The sequence below is a fragment of the Capra hircus genome, chromosome 2 (genome assembly GCF_001704415.2).
Source record: "Capra hircus breed San Clemente chromosome 2, ASM170441v1, whole genome shotgun sequence".
Classification (NCBI taxonomy): domain Eukaryota; kingdom Metazoa; phylum Chordata; class Mammalia; order Artiodactyla; family Bovidae; genus Capra; species Capra hircus.
In genome coordinates, this window is record NC_030809.1 from 65,103,656 (window position 1) to 65,117,908 (window position 14,253).

General features: G+C 46.6%; 1 protein-coding gene across 4 annotated transcripts in view; it reads right to left on the reverse strand.

Moving 5' to 3' along the window:
• Window positions 1-14,253, reverse strand: part of STEAP3 (STEAP3 metalloreductase) — a 51,867-nt gene that overhangs the window by 17,909 nt on the left and 19,705 nt on the right. For all 4 annotated transcript variants that reach the window (XM_005676251.3, XM_018061862.1, XM_018061872.1 and 1 more), the window contains exons 2-3: window positions 3,900-4,399; window positions 1,786-2,313 (exon numbers count right to left, since the gene is read on the reverse strand). In XM_005676251.3, the coding sequence (XP_005676308.1) occupies window positions 1,786-2,313; window positions 3,900-4,399 (1,028 nt within the window). The remainder of the gene's footprint in view (window positions 1-1,785; window positions 2,314-3,899; window positions 4,400-14,253) is intronic.

Sequence of the window (14,253 nt, forward strand, 5' to 3'; positions counted from 1 at the left end):
CAGCTGTCCATGGGTGGGGAAGGACAGGGGCATTTGAGAAGCTGCGAGCAGGGAAGCAGGGACCCAAGTGAGTAGGGGCTGAGGTCTGTGGTTCCCAGGAAGCGGCCCCACCTTGCCCCCACAGTCCTGCTCTGGGAAGTGGCCAGGCCTCTGAGGGGATGGCTGCATGGCAGATGTGCCTGGGGAGGGCACAGCCTCAGTAGGATCCCTGCTTTCCAAGCAGGAACAAAACTGCAGCTGGAACCAGGGGCAGATGAGAAGGGTCTTATTGGATGACTTAAGTGTCCTGGAGTGTGTAGGACCCACACACCAGGCCAGAGGCTGAGGGCTAGAGGTAGAATCAAGCAGGTTAGCTAAAATAAAGAAAAGCAGTGTTGCTTGAAGACCTGCGCTTTGGAGTCAGAATCAGGCCCTGTGAGTTTGTAAACCATGAGGAAGCATCTAGGGGGCCTGTTTCTGTGGGTACAGGTGCCAGGGGAGGCTGCCTGTGGTGCTATTTGGTTTGGCCTGAAGGCCCTGCATTCCCAGGAATCCTGATGGCAAAAGAGCACCATCTGGCTTTCCTAAATGCATAATTACTGTGCCCGCCCCCACCCCCCCACCATATTTCTTCCCCAGCAGCCTTCCCCATTTCAGATGATGGTAACTCCACCCGCCTCGGTACTCAGGCTGAGAACCTGAGCATCTCATCTATCCCAAGTCTATTGTAGCAATCCTGTGTACTTGGGCTTCAAAACATGCCTTCAATACCTTCTTGCCCCTCTGCTGTCCCCACCCCATTCCAAGCCTCCATCACCTCTCATCAGGGTTCCTGCACAGCCTCCTAACTGGTTTCCCAGCATCTTCATCTGATCAAGTTAGAAGATCGTCTATCTTCTCCACCTGGCAGCAGAGTGAGCCAATTAAAACCCCAGATGGATCATCAATCCTCTACTCAAAACCTTTCACTGGCTTAGGGTCTAAGGCCAAAGCCCTTCCTTGGCCTTCAAGGCCTCTCTGGTGTGGCTTCAGCCTCCCAGGCCTCACCCACCACTGCCTCCCTGGGCTCCACCAAGAGGTCCTCCTTGCTATTTCTCAAAGGTGCCAGGCAACTCTTCTCCTTCCAACCTGTGCTCACATATCACCTACTCAGCAAGGCCTCCTGCTGCTGCTGCTGCTAAGTCGCTTCAGTCGTGTCCGACTCTGTGCGACCCCATAGATGGCAGCCCACCAGGCTCCCCCGTCCCTGGGATTCTCCAGGCAAGAACACTGGAGTGGGTTGCCATTTCCTTCTCCAATGCATGAAAGTGAAAAGTGAAAGTGAAGTCGCTCAGTCATGTCCAACTCTCCACTATCCCATGGACTGCAGCCTACCAGGCTCCTCCAACCATGGGATTTTCCAAGCAAGAGTACTGGAGTGGGGTGCCATTGCCTTCTCTGAGCAAGGCCTCCTACACCACCCTTTAAAATTGCACCCCACCATTCTCTGTGGTTTTCTTTTCTTCCTTAGCACTAGGCATGTTTGCTCAGTTATATCCGACTTTTTGCGACCCCATGTACATAGCCCACCACACTCCTCTGTCCATGGGATTCTCCAGGTAAGAATCCTGGAGTAGGGTGCCATTCCCCACTTCAGGGGATCTTTCCAACCCAGGATCAACCCACATCTCCTTTCCAACCCACATCTCCTGCATTGGCAGGCAGATTCTTTACAGCTGTGCCACTGGGAAGAATTGGCAGATGGCAAGTGTACCTATGGGACACCCAGTACCATGACTGGCAGGAGACAACTCACGAGGGCCGTACCTGCTTGATGGCCAGGTTGACCAGCTCGTAGCGGTGGGAGCGGCGCAGCGGCAAGCAGAGACTGTAGACCGCGTGCAGGGCAGCGCAGAAGAAACTGAGCAGGCCCATCTGCTTGCGGTGCTGCAGCCAGTGGTCCAGCCAGTCGGGGAAGCGTTGGTACTTGGTGCCGCGGCGCAACTGCAGGGCAGCTGCCAGCACGCCGGGCAGATACACCAGCGACAGCAGCACGTAGGCCACGCAGGGCAGTGTTGTGTTGACCACGAGCACAGGGAGCTTGTAGAACTTGTTCTTGCCCTCCTGCACGTAGGGCTCCAGCACATCCCGGACAAAGTTGTAGGCGTAGAAGAAGATGAAGAGCCCCAGGGCCAGGAGAGCGGGCACCTTCCAGCCTAGGAAGAGGCGCAAGGGCATGGCCTCCACCTCCCGGGCTGAGGCCAGGGACCCCATGTCCACAGGGGTGAAGCCCATGGCCCTCACCATCTCCAAGACAGTGCGCTTGGCTTCCGGCTGGTCACTGCAGATGGGCACCTGTGGGGAGGGAGGTGGGAGGCGTTAGGTGGGGTCCCTGGGTGGGGCCTCAGAGAGTCTCCTGGCCAAGGAAACTGCCAGGTAAGGTACAGCTGGAGCAGAAGGTGACCCTGACTCCCAGGCCAGAGGCGTTTCCTCCCTGTGGTCTCCCCGTCTCTGACCCAGCAGTGCCCACTACTCAAGGATAATGGCCAACATTCATTCAACAGTGAGCATCTCACCCAGCTCATAGCCATCAGCATCCACAAGCAGAACACCCATCTAGGCAGCCCCCAGCAGCCCTTGGAATAGGTGCCTCGAGGACTCTGGCCTGCCCTGAGGGTTGCTCAGCAACGGGGCTTTGCATATGGCTTAGAACGTGCTGCTGTGGCTGCAGCTCCATCCCTCAGTCCACAAGTGTCCTCTTGCCCCTTACAGCTCTCAGCCAACAAATGAGGCATTCCACAAGCCAGCCCCTGCCTTGTAGCCCACTGCTCCCCTCTGTGAGCCCCCAGGCAGGTCCACTGGAATCCTCTGACCCCAAACAGTCCGCGTGTCTTGCGGACACTGCTGTGGTCAGCTGCTCTACCAACACTGACTCAGGACCTACTATGTGCCAGGCTTAACACGTGTGATCCCTCAGCATTGCCACAAGCCTGAAAGTAGGTACTACTGTCCACATTTTTCAGGTGAGGAAACTGAAGTTTGGGGACATCAATTCTCACCTCTGTGCCTCAGAAGGAATGCCCTTTCTGTGCCTGATAACATAAGGTTGGGCCAAGGCCAAAGCTGACTTCAAAGGCTTCCCCAGCCAGCTGCTGGTTCTGCTTCCTCTAGGCCCTGCTATTCTACATTCAGCCACTGTCCCTTGCCTGTCCACATATGAGAGTCCCAAGATGCAGGCTGTAAAGAGGATCCTCCAGTTAGAGGGGCTGGGTACCGGCGGGCTCTCCCACAGCCTGGCATGGAGTTGGCAGAGAAGCCATCTGAGCTGGATTCATTGGAAGAGGGTCTCATACACATGTGTTAGCATTCTTCCTTCAGGAAAGTGCAGGTGGCCTCTTGACATTAAAAACCATCTTGCCTTGGTTAGAGCCCCTCTTGCCAACAACTGTATGCAGCAATGGCTGTTTTCTGGAGCCATTTTCCACCTCCAGAAAAACCTGCTATTAACTATTCTGAGAAATCTGCTCAGTTCTTGGAAACCCTTGGAATAAATGAGATAAAGTTTGGGACTTGCCTCCTTCCTCAGGCTCTGGCACAGGTTCTTCTTTCTAAGTCCAGTCCTAAAAGCAAAATCTCTCTTCTTGACTCCAGATAGTAAAAAGAAAGCCATCAATCTTTTCCTCCTTATTTTCTTGGAATTCAAATTACCATAGAAGAACATGGATTTCCGGTTGAAACCCCAGCTCACCAAGCTATGGGACCTGGTGTAAGTAAGCTCATTAACAACTCTGCACTACACTGCCCTACTCTGTGAAATAGAACTTTGCAGTCTTGTGAGATGAGCTGAGATAACGTACATGAAGAGCCTGGTTCATCAAGGGCCTTCAGTGAAAGGTAGCCATTTACATTGATTATGATGACTGCATTCCTCCAGCACTTACCTGCCTATTTCCATCCCTTGGACCAGACTGCAGGGTCCAGGCAGAGATGACATTGAAGGCCTTGACCACTGCGCAGGTGGGGAAAAGGGAGGCCAGGTACTCAGCATTGGACTCATGGTGCTGAAGGTGCTCCTGCTCTGTGGGATTGCTCACGTCCACCAGGATCTTGCCAGACAGCTGGTCACTGAGGCCACACAGTGTGGAGTAGTGTTCCCGGAACATAGCCACAAAGATGACCTCCGGGGAGCCCACCGCCTCCTCCTGGAAAGTCAGTTGTGCTGCTGAGGGAAACAGCCCAGCCATGCGTTTGGGGTTGCGGCTCCCCACCACCACACTGAAGCCGGAGCCCACCAGGCGGGTGGCCAGGGAGCGGGCAAAGTCCCCGCTGCCCAGGATGCCCACTTTGGGAACCTCACTGGGGGCCTCAGCAAGGCTGCCATCACTGTCCACCAGGTGGTGGCTGATGAGCGGCTTGTCCATCTTTCCTGATGTTCTGGTGGCTAGAAGAGAAAACAGGAAGTTGGTCAGCAGAGGGCTTGTGGACTGCCCCTCCTACCAGCTCCCTCTCTGTCCATCAGAACTGCATGACGGTCCAACATTCACCCAACAGGCCTTTCAGTGTTAACATGTGCCAGCATGGGGGCACAAGCTGAATAAGTCCCAGCCCCTTCCTCAGGAGCTCACAGATTCCATAAAAGGAGAGGGAAGGACCTCTGTGTTCTATTCTGTCCTCTGTCCTGAATTATTTGCTTGGTACAAATTTGTGAGAGTGAGTGTGCTGAGAAAGAAGGGTATGGAATTTCTATGATCAATGCTATGCATGTCTTTTCAAAAGCATTATGTAATATCCACTGTTACTATCTGGGAGTGACCCCGACCCCAGCATCATTGGGTTTATTGGATTACCAGGAAGGGTAGACGATGTGTTCCTATGTTTGTTTACACTCTGCATTTTGGAATGGTATCTCTGATGCTCTTCCTTAAGTAGACAATTTAGCAGCTTAAAGGTAGAGACCTCATGTTATTTGACTGTGGATCTCACCATTTATCACAAGGCCTGGCACAGAGCTGGTGTTCAGTGCTTACTGAATGAACGAACGAACACCAGAATTCTACTCTCTGAGGGTAGGACAGCGAATGGGACCTAAGATTGGGCCCCTGCATTTGGGCTACAAATTTACAGTAAACTTGGGTGGGAAAGTTATTTGTTTTAATTGTCACCAACTTCTAGCTGTAAGTTGCTATTTTCTTCAGTATGAATGTAAGCAGCAACACAGTAGTATTGGCCTATCTGCAGCTTTTTCACCAATAATGACCAATGTCACAAGTTTAATTGTGAAAGAGCTCTCCAAATATGATTTAAACTCATCATGAATTTAAAATTATGGTAGATAGAACACCTAAATACATAAAGCAAATATTAATATACCCAAAGGGAAAACAGCAACAATAACAGTAGGAGACTTCACTATCCCACTTTCAGTAATAGATGGATCAGACAGAAAAAAAAGGTCAGCATGGAAACATTGAACTTGAACTATACTTTAGACCAAATGAACCCAACAAATATATAGAGAACATTCTATCCAACAGCAGCACAATAGACATTCTCCTCACATGTCACAGAACATCCTCCAGAATACAGTATATATGTTAGGTCATAAAACACATCTTAACAATTTAAAAAAGCTGAAATCACATCAAGTATTTTTCCAACCACAATGGTATGAAACTAGAAATCAGTAACAGGAGAAAAATCAGAAAATTCACAAATATGTGGAAATTAACATACTCCTGAATGACCAATAAGCCAAAGAAGAAATCAAAAGAGAAATTTAAAAAAATATATATCTGAAGCAAGCAAAAATGGAAGTATAACATACCAAAAAGTATGAAGTGAAGCAAAAGCAGCTCTAAGAGGAAAGTATAGCTTAATGCCAAAATGAAGAAAAAAGAAAGATCTCGAAACAACTTAATTTACATCTCAAGGAACTAGAAAAAGAACAACAAAGTCCAAGTTAACAGAAGGAAGGAAATAATAGAGATCAGAGTGGAACTAATTGAAATAAAAGCTAGAAAAACAATAGAAAAAAATCAATGAAGACCTGGTGTTCTGAAGAGATAAAATTGACAAACCTTTAGCTAGATTCACTAAGAAAAAAAAAGATCCAAATAAAATACAAAAGAAAGAGACATTATAACTGACATCACGGAAATACAAAAGATTATAAGAGACTATTATGGACAATTATATGACAACAAATTGGACAACACCAATGAAATGGATAAACTCCTAAAAACATACTATCTACCAAGACTGACTCATGATGAAATAAAAAATCTGAACAGGCCAGTAATGAGTAAGGAGATTGAATCAGTAATTTAAAAAACTCTCTGACTTAGCTGACTAGATAGATGTTGACTCAAAGAAGAATATCTATAATGATAAAGAAGTTACTAAGACACTCTTCCCTTTCCTAACTACATGTCTCTGTGAGGCTGGATTTTCTTCATACATTTCAATCAAATATTGCCCCACACTGAATGCAGAAACGTGAGAATCCAGCTCTTTCATATTAAGCCAGCCTTTAAGGAGATATTAAAAAATATAAAACAATGTCCCTGTTCGCATTACTTTTTGTTTTGGAAAATATCATTTTCATGAAAATATCTCACTATTTTAAAATAAAATGGATTTATTGTGACTATTTTAAAATAAATTAATAAGCAAACAAACAAACAAAAAAACCCCAAAGCCTCTCCCAAAAAAGAAAGGCCAGGACTGGATGGCTTCACTGGTGAATTCTTCCAGAGATTTCCTGACAAGTTAATGCTAATCCTTTCCTCACTCTTTAAAAAAAAAAGAAAAAAGAAAAAAAAAAAAACTGAAGAGAAAGGAACACTTCCAAGCTCATTTTATGATGCTATCATTACTCGGATACCAAAGCCAGATAAGGACATTACAAGAAAAGGAAATTACAGGCCAATATCCCTGATGAACATAGATGCAAAAATCCTCAATGAAACACTAAGAAACTGAATTCAGCAGCACATTAAAAGGATCCTACACCATGATCAAAGCGGGATTTATCCCTGGGATTCCAGGATGGTTCAACATAGGCAAACCTTTAAATGTGATATACCATAATGAAAGAATGAGGGATGAAATTAATACGATCATCTCAATAGATGCAGAAAAAACATTTAACAAAATTGAACATTCTTTCATGATAAAAACTCTCAACAAGTTATATACAGAATTAGGAATGTACTTCAGTATAATAAAGGCCATATATGACAAGCTAACACGTAATATCATACTCAGTGGTGAGAAGGTGAAAGCTTTTCCTCTGAGATCAGTAACAATACAAGGATGCTCACTCCTGGCCACTTCTATTCAACATAGTAGTGGAAGTCCTAGTTAGAGCAATCAGACAAGAAAAAGAACAAAAGACATCCAGATGGGTAAGGAAAAAATAAAATAGTCTTTCTTTGGAGTTGACATGATCTTATATATAGAAAACTCTAAAGACATCACCAAAATACTATTAAAACTAAGAAATTAATCCAGTGAAGCTGCAGGATACAAAATCAACATGCAAAAATAAGCTGTACATATACCAACAATGAACTATTTGAAAAAGAAATTCACTAAACAGTCCCATCAGTTCAGTTCAGTTTAGTTCAGTCGCTCAGTCGTGTCCGACTCTTTGTGACCCCATGAATTGCAGCATGCCAGACCGCCCTGTCCATCACAAACTCCCGGAGCTCGCTCAAACTCATGTCCATCGAGTCGGTGATGCCATCCAGTCATCTCATCCTCTGTCACCCCTTCTCCTCCTGCCCCCAATCCCTCCCAGCATCAGGGTCTTTTCCCATGAGTCAACTCTTCTCATGAGGTGGCCAAAGTATTGGAGTTTCAGCTTCAGCATCAGTCCTTCCAATGAACACCCAGGACTGATCTCCTTTGGGATGGACTGGTTGGATCTCCTTGCAGTCCAAGGGACTCTCAAGAGTCTTCTCCAACACCACAGCTCAGGAGCATCAGTTCCTCGGCGCCCAGCCGTCTTCACAGTCCCTTCCCTGCTGGCCCAGTGGTTAGGAATCTGCCTCCCCATGCAGGGAGTGCTGGTTTGATCCCTGGTCAGAGAACTAAGGTCCTACATGGCTTGGGGCAACTAAGCCCATTTGCCACAACAAAAGATCCCATGTGTGCTGCAGCTAAGACCCAAAGCAGCCAAATAAAACAAATAAATAAGTATTTTTTAAAGAATAAAATACTTTGGAATAAATTTAACCAAGGAGGGGAAAGATCTGTACACTTAAAACTATGGAACACTGATGAAAGAAATTGAAGAAGATGCTAATAAATTAAAACACTTTCAGATTCACAGCAATCTATAAAAAAATTCCAATGACATTTTTCAGATATAGAAAAAAAAATACTAGGATTCATACAGAATCACAAAAGATCCCAAATAACTAGAGCAATCTTGAGCAAGAAGAACAAAGCTGGAAGCATCGTATTTCCTGATTTCAAATTATATTACAAAGCTTTAGTAATCAAAACAATATATTACTGACATAAAACAGGCATAAACCAAAATAGCCAACCCAGAAATAAACCCATGCATATATGGTCAAGAATATGCAATAGGGAAAGGACAATCTCTTCAATAAATGGCATTGGAAAAACCTGACAGAATGAAAGTGGACCCATATCTCATATCATACAGAAAAATCAACTCAAAATGGATTAAAGGCTCACACTCAAAAAAAAAAACAAAACAAAGAAACAAAAAAACAAGACCTGAAACTGTATTACTGTCCTAGAAAAAAACTTGGGAAAAAGCTCCTTGACATTGGTCTTCTCAATGTCAAATCTTTTAGATTTGACACCAAAAGTACAAAGATCAAAAGTAAAAACAAACAAGTTCAGTTTGACTACATCAAACTAAAGAGTTTTCGCACAGCAAAGGAAAAATCAACAGTCAACAACATGAAAAGGTAATGTGGAATGGAAGAAAACATTTGTAAATTATATATTCAATAAGGGGTTAATTTCTAAAATATTTAAGGAAATCATACAACTCAATAGTAAAACTCCAAGTAATCCAATTAAAAATGCAAAGGAATTAACAGACATTTTGCTAAGGAAGACATACAAATGGTCAACAAATACATAAAAAGATACTTAATATCACTAATCAGGAAAATGTAAATCAAAACATCATACCAGTTAGGAAGACTAGTGTCAAAAAGTCAAAAGATAGTAAGTCCTTGGCACACATGTAGAGAAAAGAGAACCCTTCTGGGAGTTGGTGATGGACAGAGAGGCCTGGCGTGCTGCAATTCATGGGGCTGCAAAGAGTCAGACACGACTGAGCAACTGAACTGGACTGAACTGAACTGACGCACTGCTAGAGGAAAGGAAATTCGTATAGCCATTGTGGAAAACAGCACAGTGACTCCTCAAAATATTAAAAATAGAACTACCATATCATCCAGCAAATGACTACTGAATATTTACCAAAGGAAATAAAATCACTCTCTTGGAGAGATCTGTACCCCATGTTTATTGCAGCATAATTCATAGTAGACAAGATACGGAAACAACCTCAGTGTCTGTCCGTGGATGAATGGATAATGAAAGTATGGTATATGAGTACAAGGGAATATTATTCAACCTTAAAAAAAGAAGGAAATCTTGATATTTGCATCAACATGATGAACCCATGGGACATTATGCCAAGTGGAATAAACCAAATACAGAAGACAAATACTGCATGACCCCGCTTATATGTGGTTCTGAAAAACCCCAACTTAGAAGTAGAGAGTAGACTGGTGACCAGGGGAAATGGGGAGATATTGGTCAAAGGGTAGAGACTTTCAGTTATGAGTATGTTTGGGAGATCTAATGAACATTACGGTGACGACAGCTGATAACGGCGCACATTATGGGGGGGTTGTAGGAATGAAGAAACCAATGTGAACAGTGCTCTCTCAGCAGTTGAGCCAGCACTGGGTGGATGGCGGCTCTGGTGATGAAGCAGACCCTGGGTGCCAGCACTGTCCCAGCAGCAGGGATGAGGTGATGGAAGGATGCGGAGACCCGGCCAGTGCCTGTGCACCTGGGGAGAGGGGTGAGTGGTGACGGGGGCTTTGCAGGCGGCCTTAGAGTCCCAGGCTAGCACCAGGGATTTGGGCCAAGATAACTGTACATCCCTCCCTAGGGACTCCAGTCTTCCCTATGGCCAGTCGGGGCTTGGACAGGTACCCTGGGGTCTCCCCAGTCCCTGCCCCAGCCACCTGGAGATACCAGTGCCAGAGCAGGCTTTGTTCCTTCAGGGGGGAGAGTCACCACACTGGGCCTTCCAGGTCACCTTCATGTTTGCTAATGATTTGGAGGATCCCAAGCAGGTCCCCTCATGAACAGAAGCCTCTCCTCTGGCTTTGGTCTCCCTTTCTCCTTCTCATCTCCTGAGCAACTACCACATGCTGAACCCTCTTGGGAGGATAAAGTTGAATAAGAAATGCTCCCCACTCTCCAGTGGTTTATAATTGCATGTGTCTGTGTGTGCGTGTTGGGTGATGCAGGGAAAGAAGGGATAGGGCTTCCAAAGGGGCAGCCAACGACAACTTCACAGCACACACAGCCTCTGCTGGTCCTTGAAGAGCCCCGAGTGATCTACAGCCTCACAGTAAACATGAACCAGCCCAAAGAGAAGTCAGTGAGACCTGGACTTGGAATCCTGTCTGTGTTTATCCCCAGACTTAGCATGAGGTGGGAGGAAGTGTTCAGGGCTGGGACTCAAGCTTCACTGCTCAGAACCTCATTCGTATTTGCTTCCCGTCAGGGATCTGAGGTGACGCAGCTGAAGCTGAGGGAAGCCACAGCCCCAGAGACCTGGGGCTGGTCCCAGTTTTGCCCTGAACTGACCCTGAGACATTGGAACATCTAGGGACCTATTAAACGTCCCAGACTTATTGTCCTCAGGGGCCCTGCTTTGAGCCTCAGGGTAAATGGAAACTAAACATGAAACACCTCCAAAGTGCTTCTTGCTACCAAAATGTGGTCCTTGGGACAGGAAAAGGCCAGCCACCTGGGCAGAGGTGCTAGGTTCTGATCATAGCCATGCCCATTGCTCACTATCCAGGTGCTTCTGCACTTTAGTCCTCTCACCTTTAAAATGGGGACACAAACTGCATCTTCCTCCAAGGACTGTTGGGAGGGTGAAATTAGCTAACAAGAACTCAGAGCCACCTTTTCTGACTGGTGCTGTGTGTACATGTACATGTGGGTGGGTGTGTATCTATGTGCACTATCCTCTGAAGTGCTTCATGGGCCTTTCAAAATTCTTCAGCCCTCCCACTGCCCAGCATGAGCCTGCAGCTGGCATGATGCTGGCAAGGGCAGGACATGTGGTAGGATCCTGGAGGCCCCAAAGGTCTAGCGGAGCCCCTGTTGCCTGTCCATGTGACCCAAAGGTGAGAGGGCCTAACCCTGCCTGGGCCCTGGCTCCCCTGCTCTTCTGTTTACAGATCTGGGGGAGGTGGAAGGGAGGGGATCAAACTGCAGCTGGGTCGGGGCAGCTGGGGCCTGCTGCCTGCACAGACACACCTTCCCACCTCCCCTTCTCAAACGGTGGACAGAACGACATGTAGGCCTGGTTGTGCAGGAATTGGCACAAACCACAGTTTCCAGTGCCCTCTGGGTCTCTGCCCTGCTTGCTGGGCCTCTCTTCCTTCCTGGCAGGGCCACAACATGGGTTGTTTGTGGCTGGGAGCCAGGCCTGGCCCACAGGCCTGCCTGCCAGCTTCTGTCTGCTCTCGGACAGGCCTTCAGAGGTGGGCACTCAGGGCATGGACAGCGCTGCAGCCCCTTCTACATGGGTGGCACACGCCTGTCAGACCCCAGGGGCTGGAGCAGGCTGCAGCCACGAAGGTGCTGCTTTGGGGCTGGATGTGGGTGGGGGCGGGGGTGCCAGCTTGGCACCCTGCAGCTGGAGGGTCTGCAGGCCACCTGGGATGCCACCCCTTCTACCTCCAGGGCAGAGGCTAACTTAACTAACATTTCTGGCCTCATGGACTGCAAGAGGAATATGGCACAATTCTTGCCCTCAAGTGGCCCACAGTTGTGTTCAAGCTTTATTTTTAAATTTTAACATTAAATCTGGGGGGCACACATTGCTGTAATTCTAGGTATGTGCTGTGCTAAGTCACTTCAGTCATGTCTGATTCTTTGTGATCCCATGGATTGTAGCCTGCCAGGCCCCTCTGCCCATGGGATTCTCTAGGCAAGAATACTGGAGTGGGTTGCCATGCCCTCCTCCAGGGGATCTTCCCGACCCAGGGATCAAACCAGAACTGCTCTATTTATTTAGAAATTAAGTATATTTTAGTATGATTTGTACACTCCAATGTTATACACAGAAGAAATAATATATAAACACACATAAATGTACAGAGCTAAGGCTAAAAATTTAAACACAAACAGAAGCTCTAAGTTTTCTTCCCGCTCCCAGGGATGATCCCTGACAACCCCTGGGGAAGTTTGTACCCTCCAGATACTGGGGTCCCCACAGAGTGACAGGCACAAGATGCAACTGAACACGGTCCCCTGGGAAAGGACCCTGCCAACAGATAGGGCAGCTGGGCAGCTTCCTGCAGGAGGTGGGCCTGAGCTGAGCCTTGAAAGATGTGCAAGTGAGCTCAGAAAAGCCTTCTAGAAAGATGAGCCTGTGTGAGAAAAGGCCCAGGAGCTGAAGAGCAGGGATCCACAGATAGCTCGTGGCCCTGGGGCAAAGGGTGTATGTACCCACAGCCAGCATCTAGGAGCTGGCAAGTCATAAATGAAAATGCAAATTCTCACCTAGAACTTAAAAGACACACACACACACACACACACACACACACACACAAATAAACTAAAAAAAGCATAGAGATGAAGAGCATGGCTCTCAGAGGCTGAAACTCTAGGTTTCATCCTGACAGTTTCCTCACCAGTAGACACTGGACGAGTTCCTTCAGTTTCCTCATCTGTGAAATGGTGGAAGGCCTGGTTTCCCTCAGTGGGCATGGGGTAGTCGAGCCTGGTGCACACCTGGGACTTTGCCTGTGGTTAGGGACCTGGGGGCTTCTCTAGGCCCTTGTCTGTTGGCGTCCCCATGCCTTGCCCCAGTCAACTTTGGGAAGGTAGAGATCACCATGCTTGTTCCATGGCCCGACTTCTAAAACCCAGCCTTGTGCCTGACACATTGCAGATGTTCCATGCATATTTGTGACTAGAGATACATGTCACAGGAGCTTCCAGCTTCAAAACTTACTCTATTTGTCCTTTGGGGGCAGAAATCCTTCCAAAATGCAGTGCCTGTTTCAAGAGAAGGCAAGCACATCCTCACCCAGAACCCAGAGATCAACATGAGCTGCAAGAAGGGATGTTCCTGAGTCTCATCTTGCCTTTTTAGAACTGTGTTATAGGCTTATCTCCTCCCTCACTGGCAGGACATTTATCACAGCTGTCAGCCTGCTTGCCTCTTAATTAAGGCCCTCCCAGATCCTGTTAATTGGCTGTGGACAAGAACTACAAACACATGATCAAGAAAGTGAAAGGACAACCCACAGAAGGAGAGAGCAGTTTTGGAAGCCATATAGCTGATGAGGGACTTGTTTCTAAATATATAAAGAACTCGTACAACTCAATATTAAAAAGACAACCTATATAAAATTGGGCAAAGGATTTGAGTAGACATTTCTCCAAAGAGGATTTACTGGTTTTCAAGAAACATACAAAAAGATGCCCAACATGATCAGCCCCCAAGGAAAAGCAAATTATCAAGAAAACCATGAGGTATCACTTTATATCTACTAGGATGGCTTAACCAAAAAAAAAAGAGAGAGAGAGAGAGAGACAAAGATAAAAATTGTTGGTGGGGATATAGAGAAATCAAAACCCGCATCCACTGCTATTGGGAAAGTAAAATGGTACAGCCCCTGGAGAAAAGAGTCTGGAAGTTCCTCAGAAATTTAAACATAGAGTTTCTATGTATTCCAGCAATCCCACTTCTAGGAACACAGATACCCTAGAAAAATGAAAGCATATATACACACAAAAATGTGTGCACCAGTGTTCCCAGTAGCACATTCACAATAACCCCAGAGGAAACAACCCAGTGACCGCCACTCATGAATGCGTAAGCAAAACGTGGTTCATGCACACAGTGGAATGACATTCATAATGAAAAGGAATGAAGCACTAATACACACGACAACACTGTGAACTTGGAGAATATTATGTTAAATGAAAGGAACCAGTCTCAAAAGGCCACATGTATGATTCCATTTATACGAAATG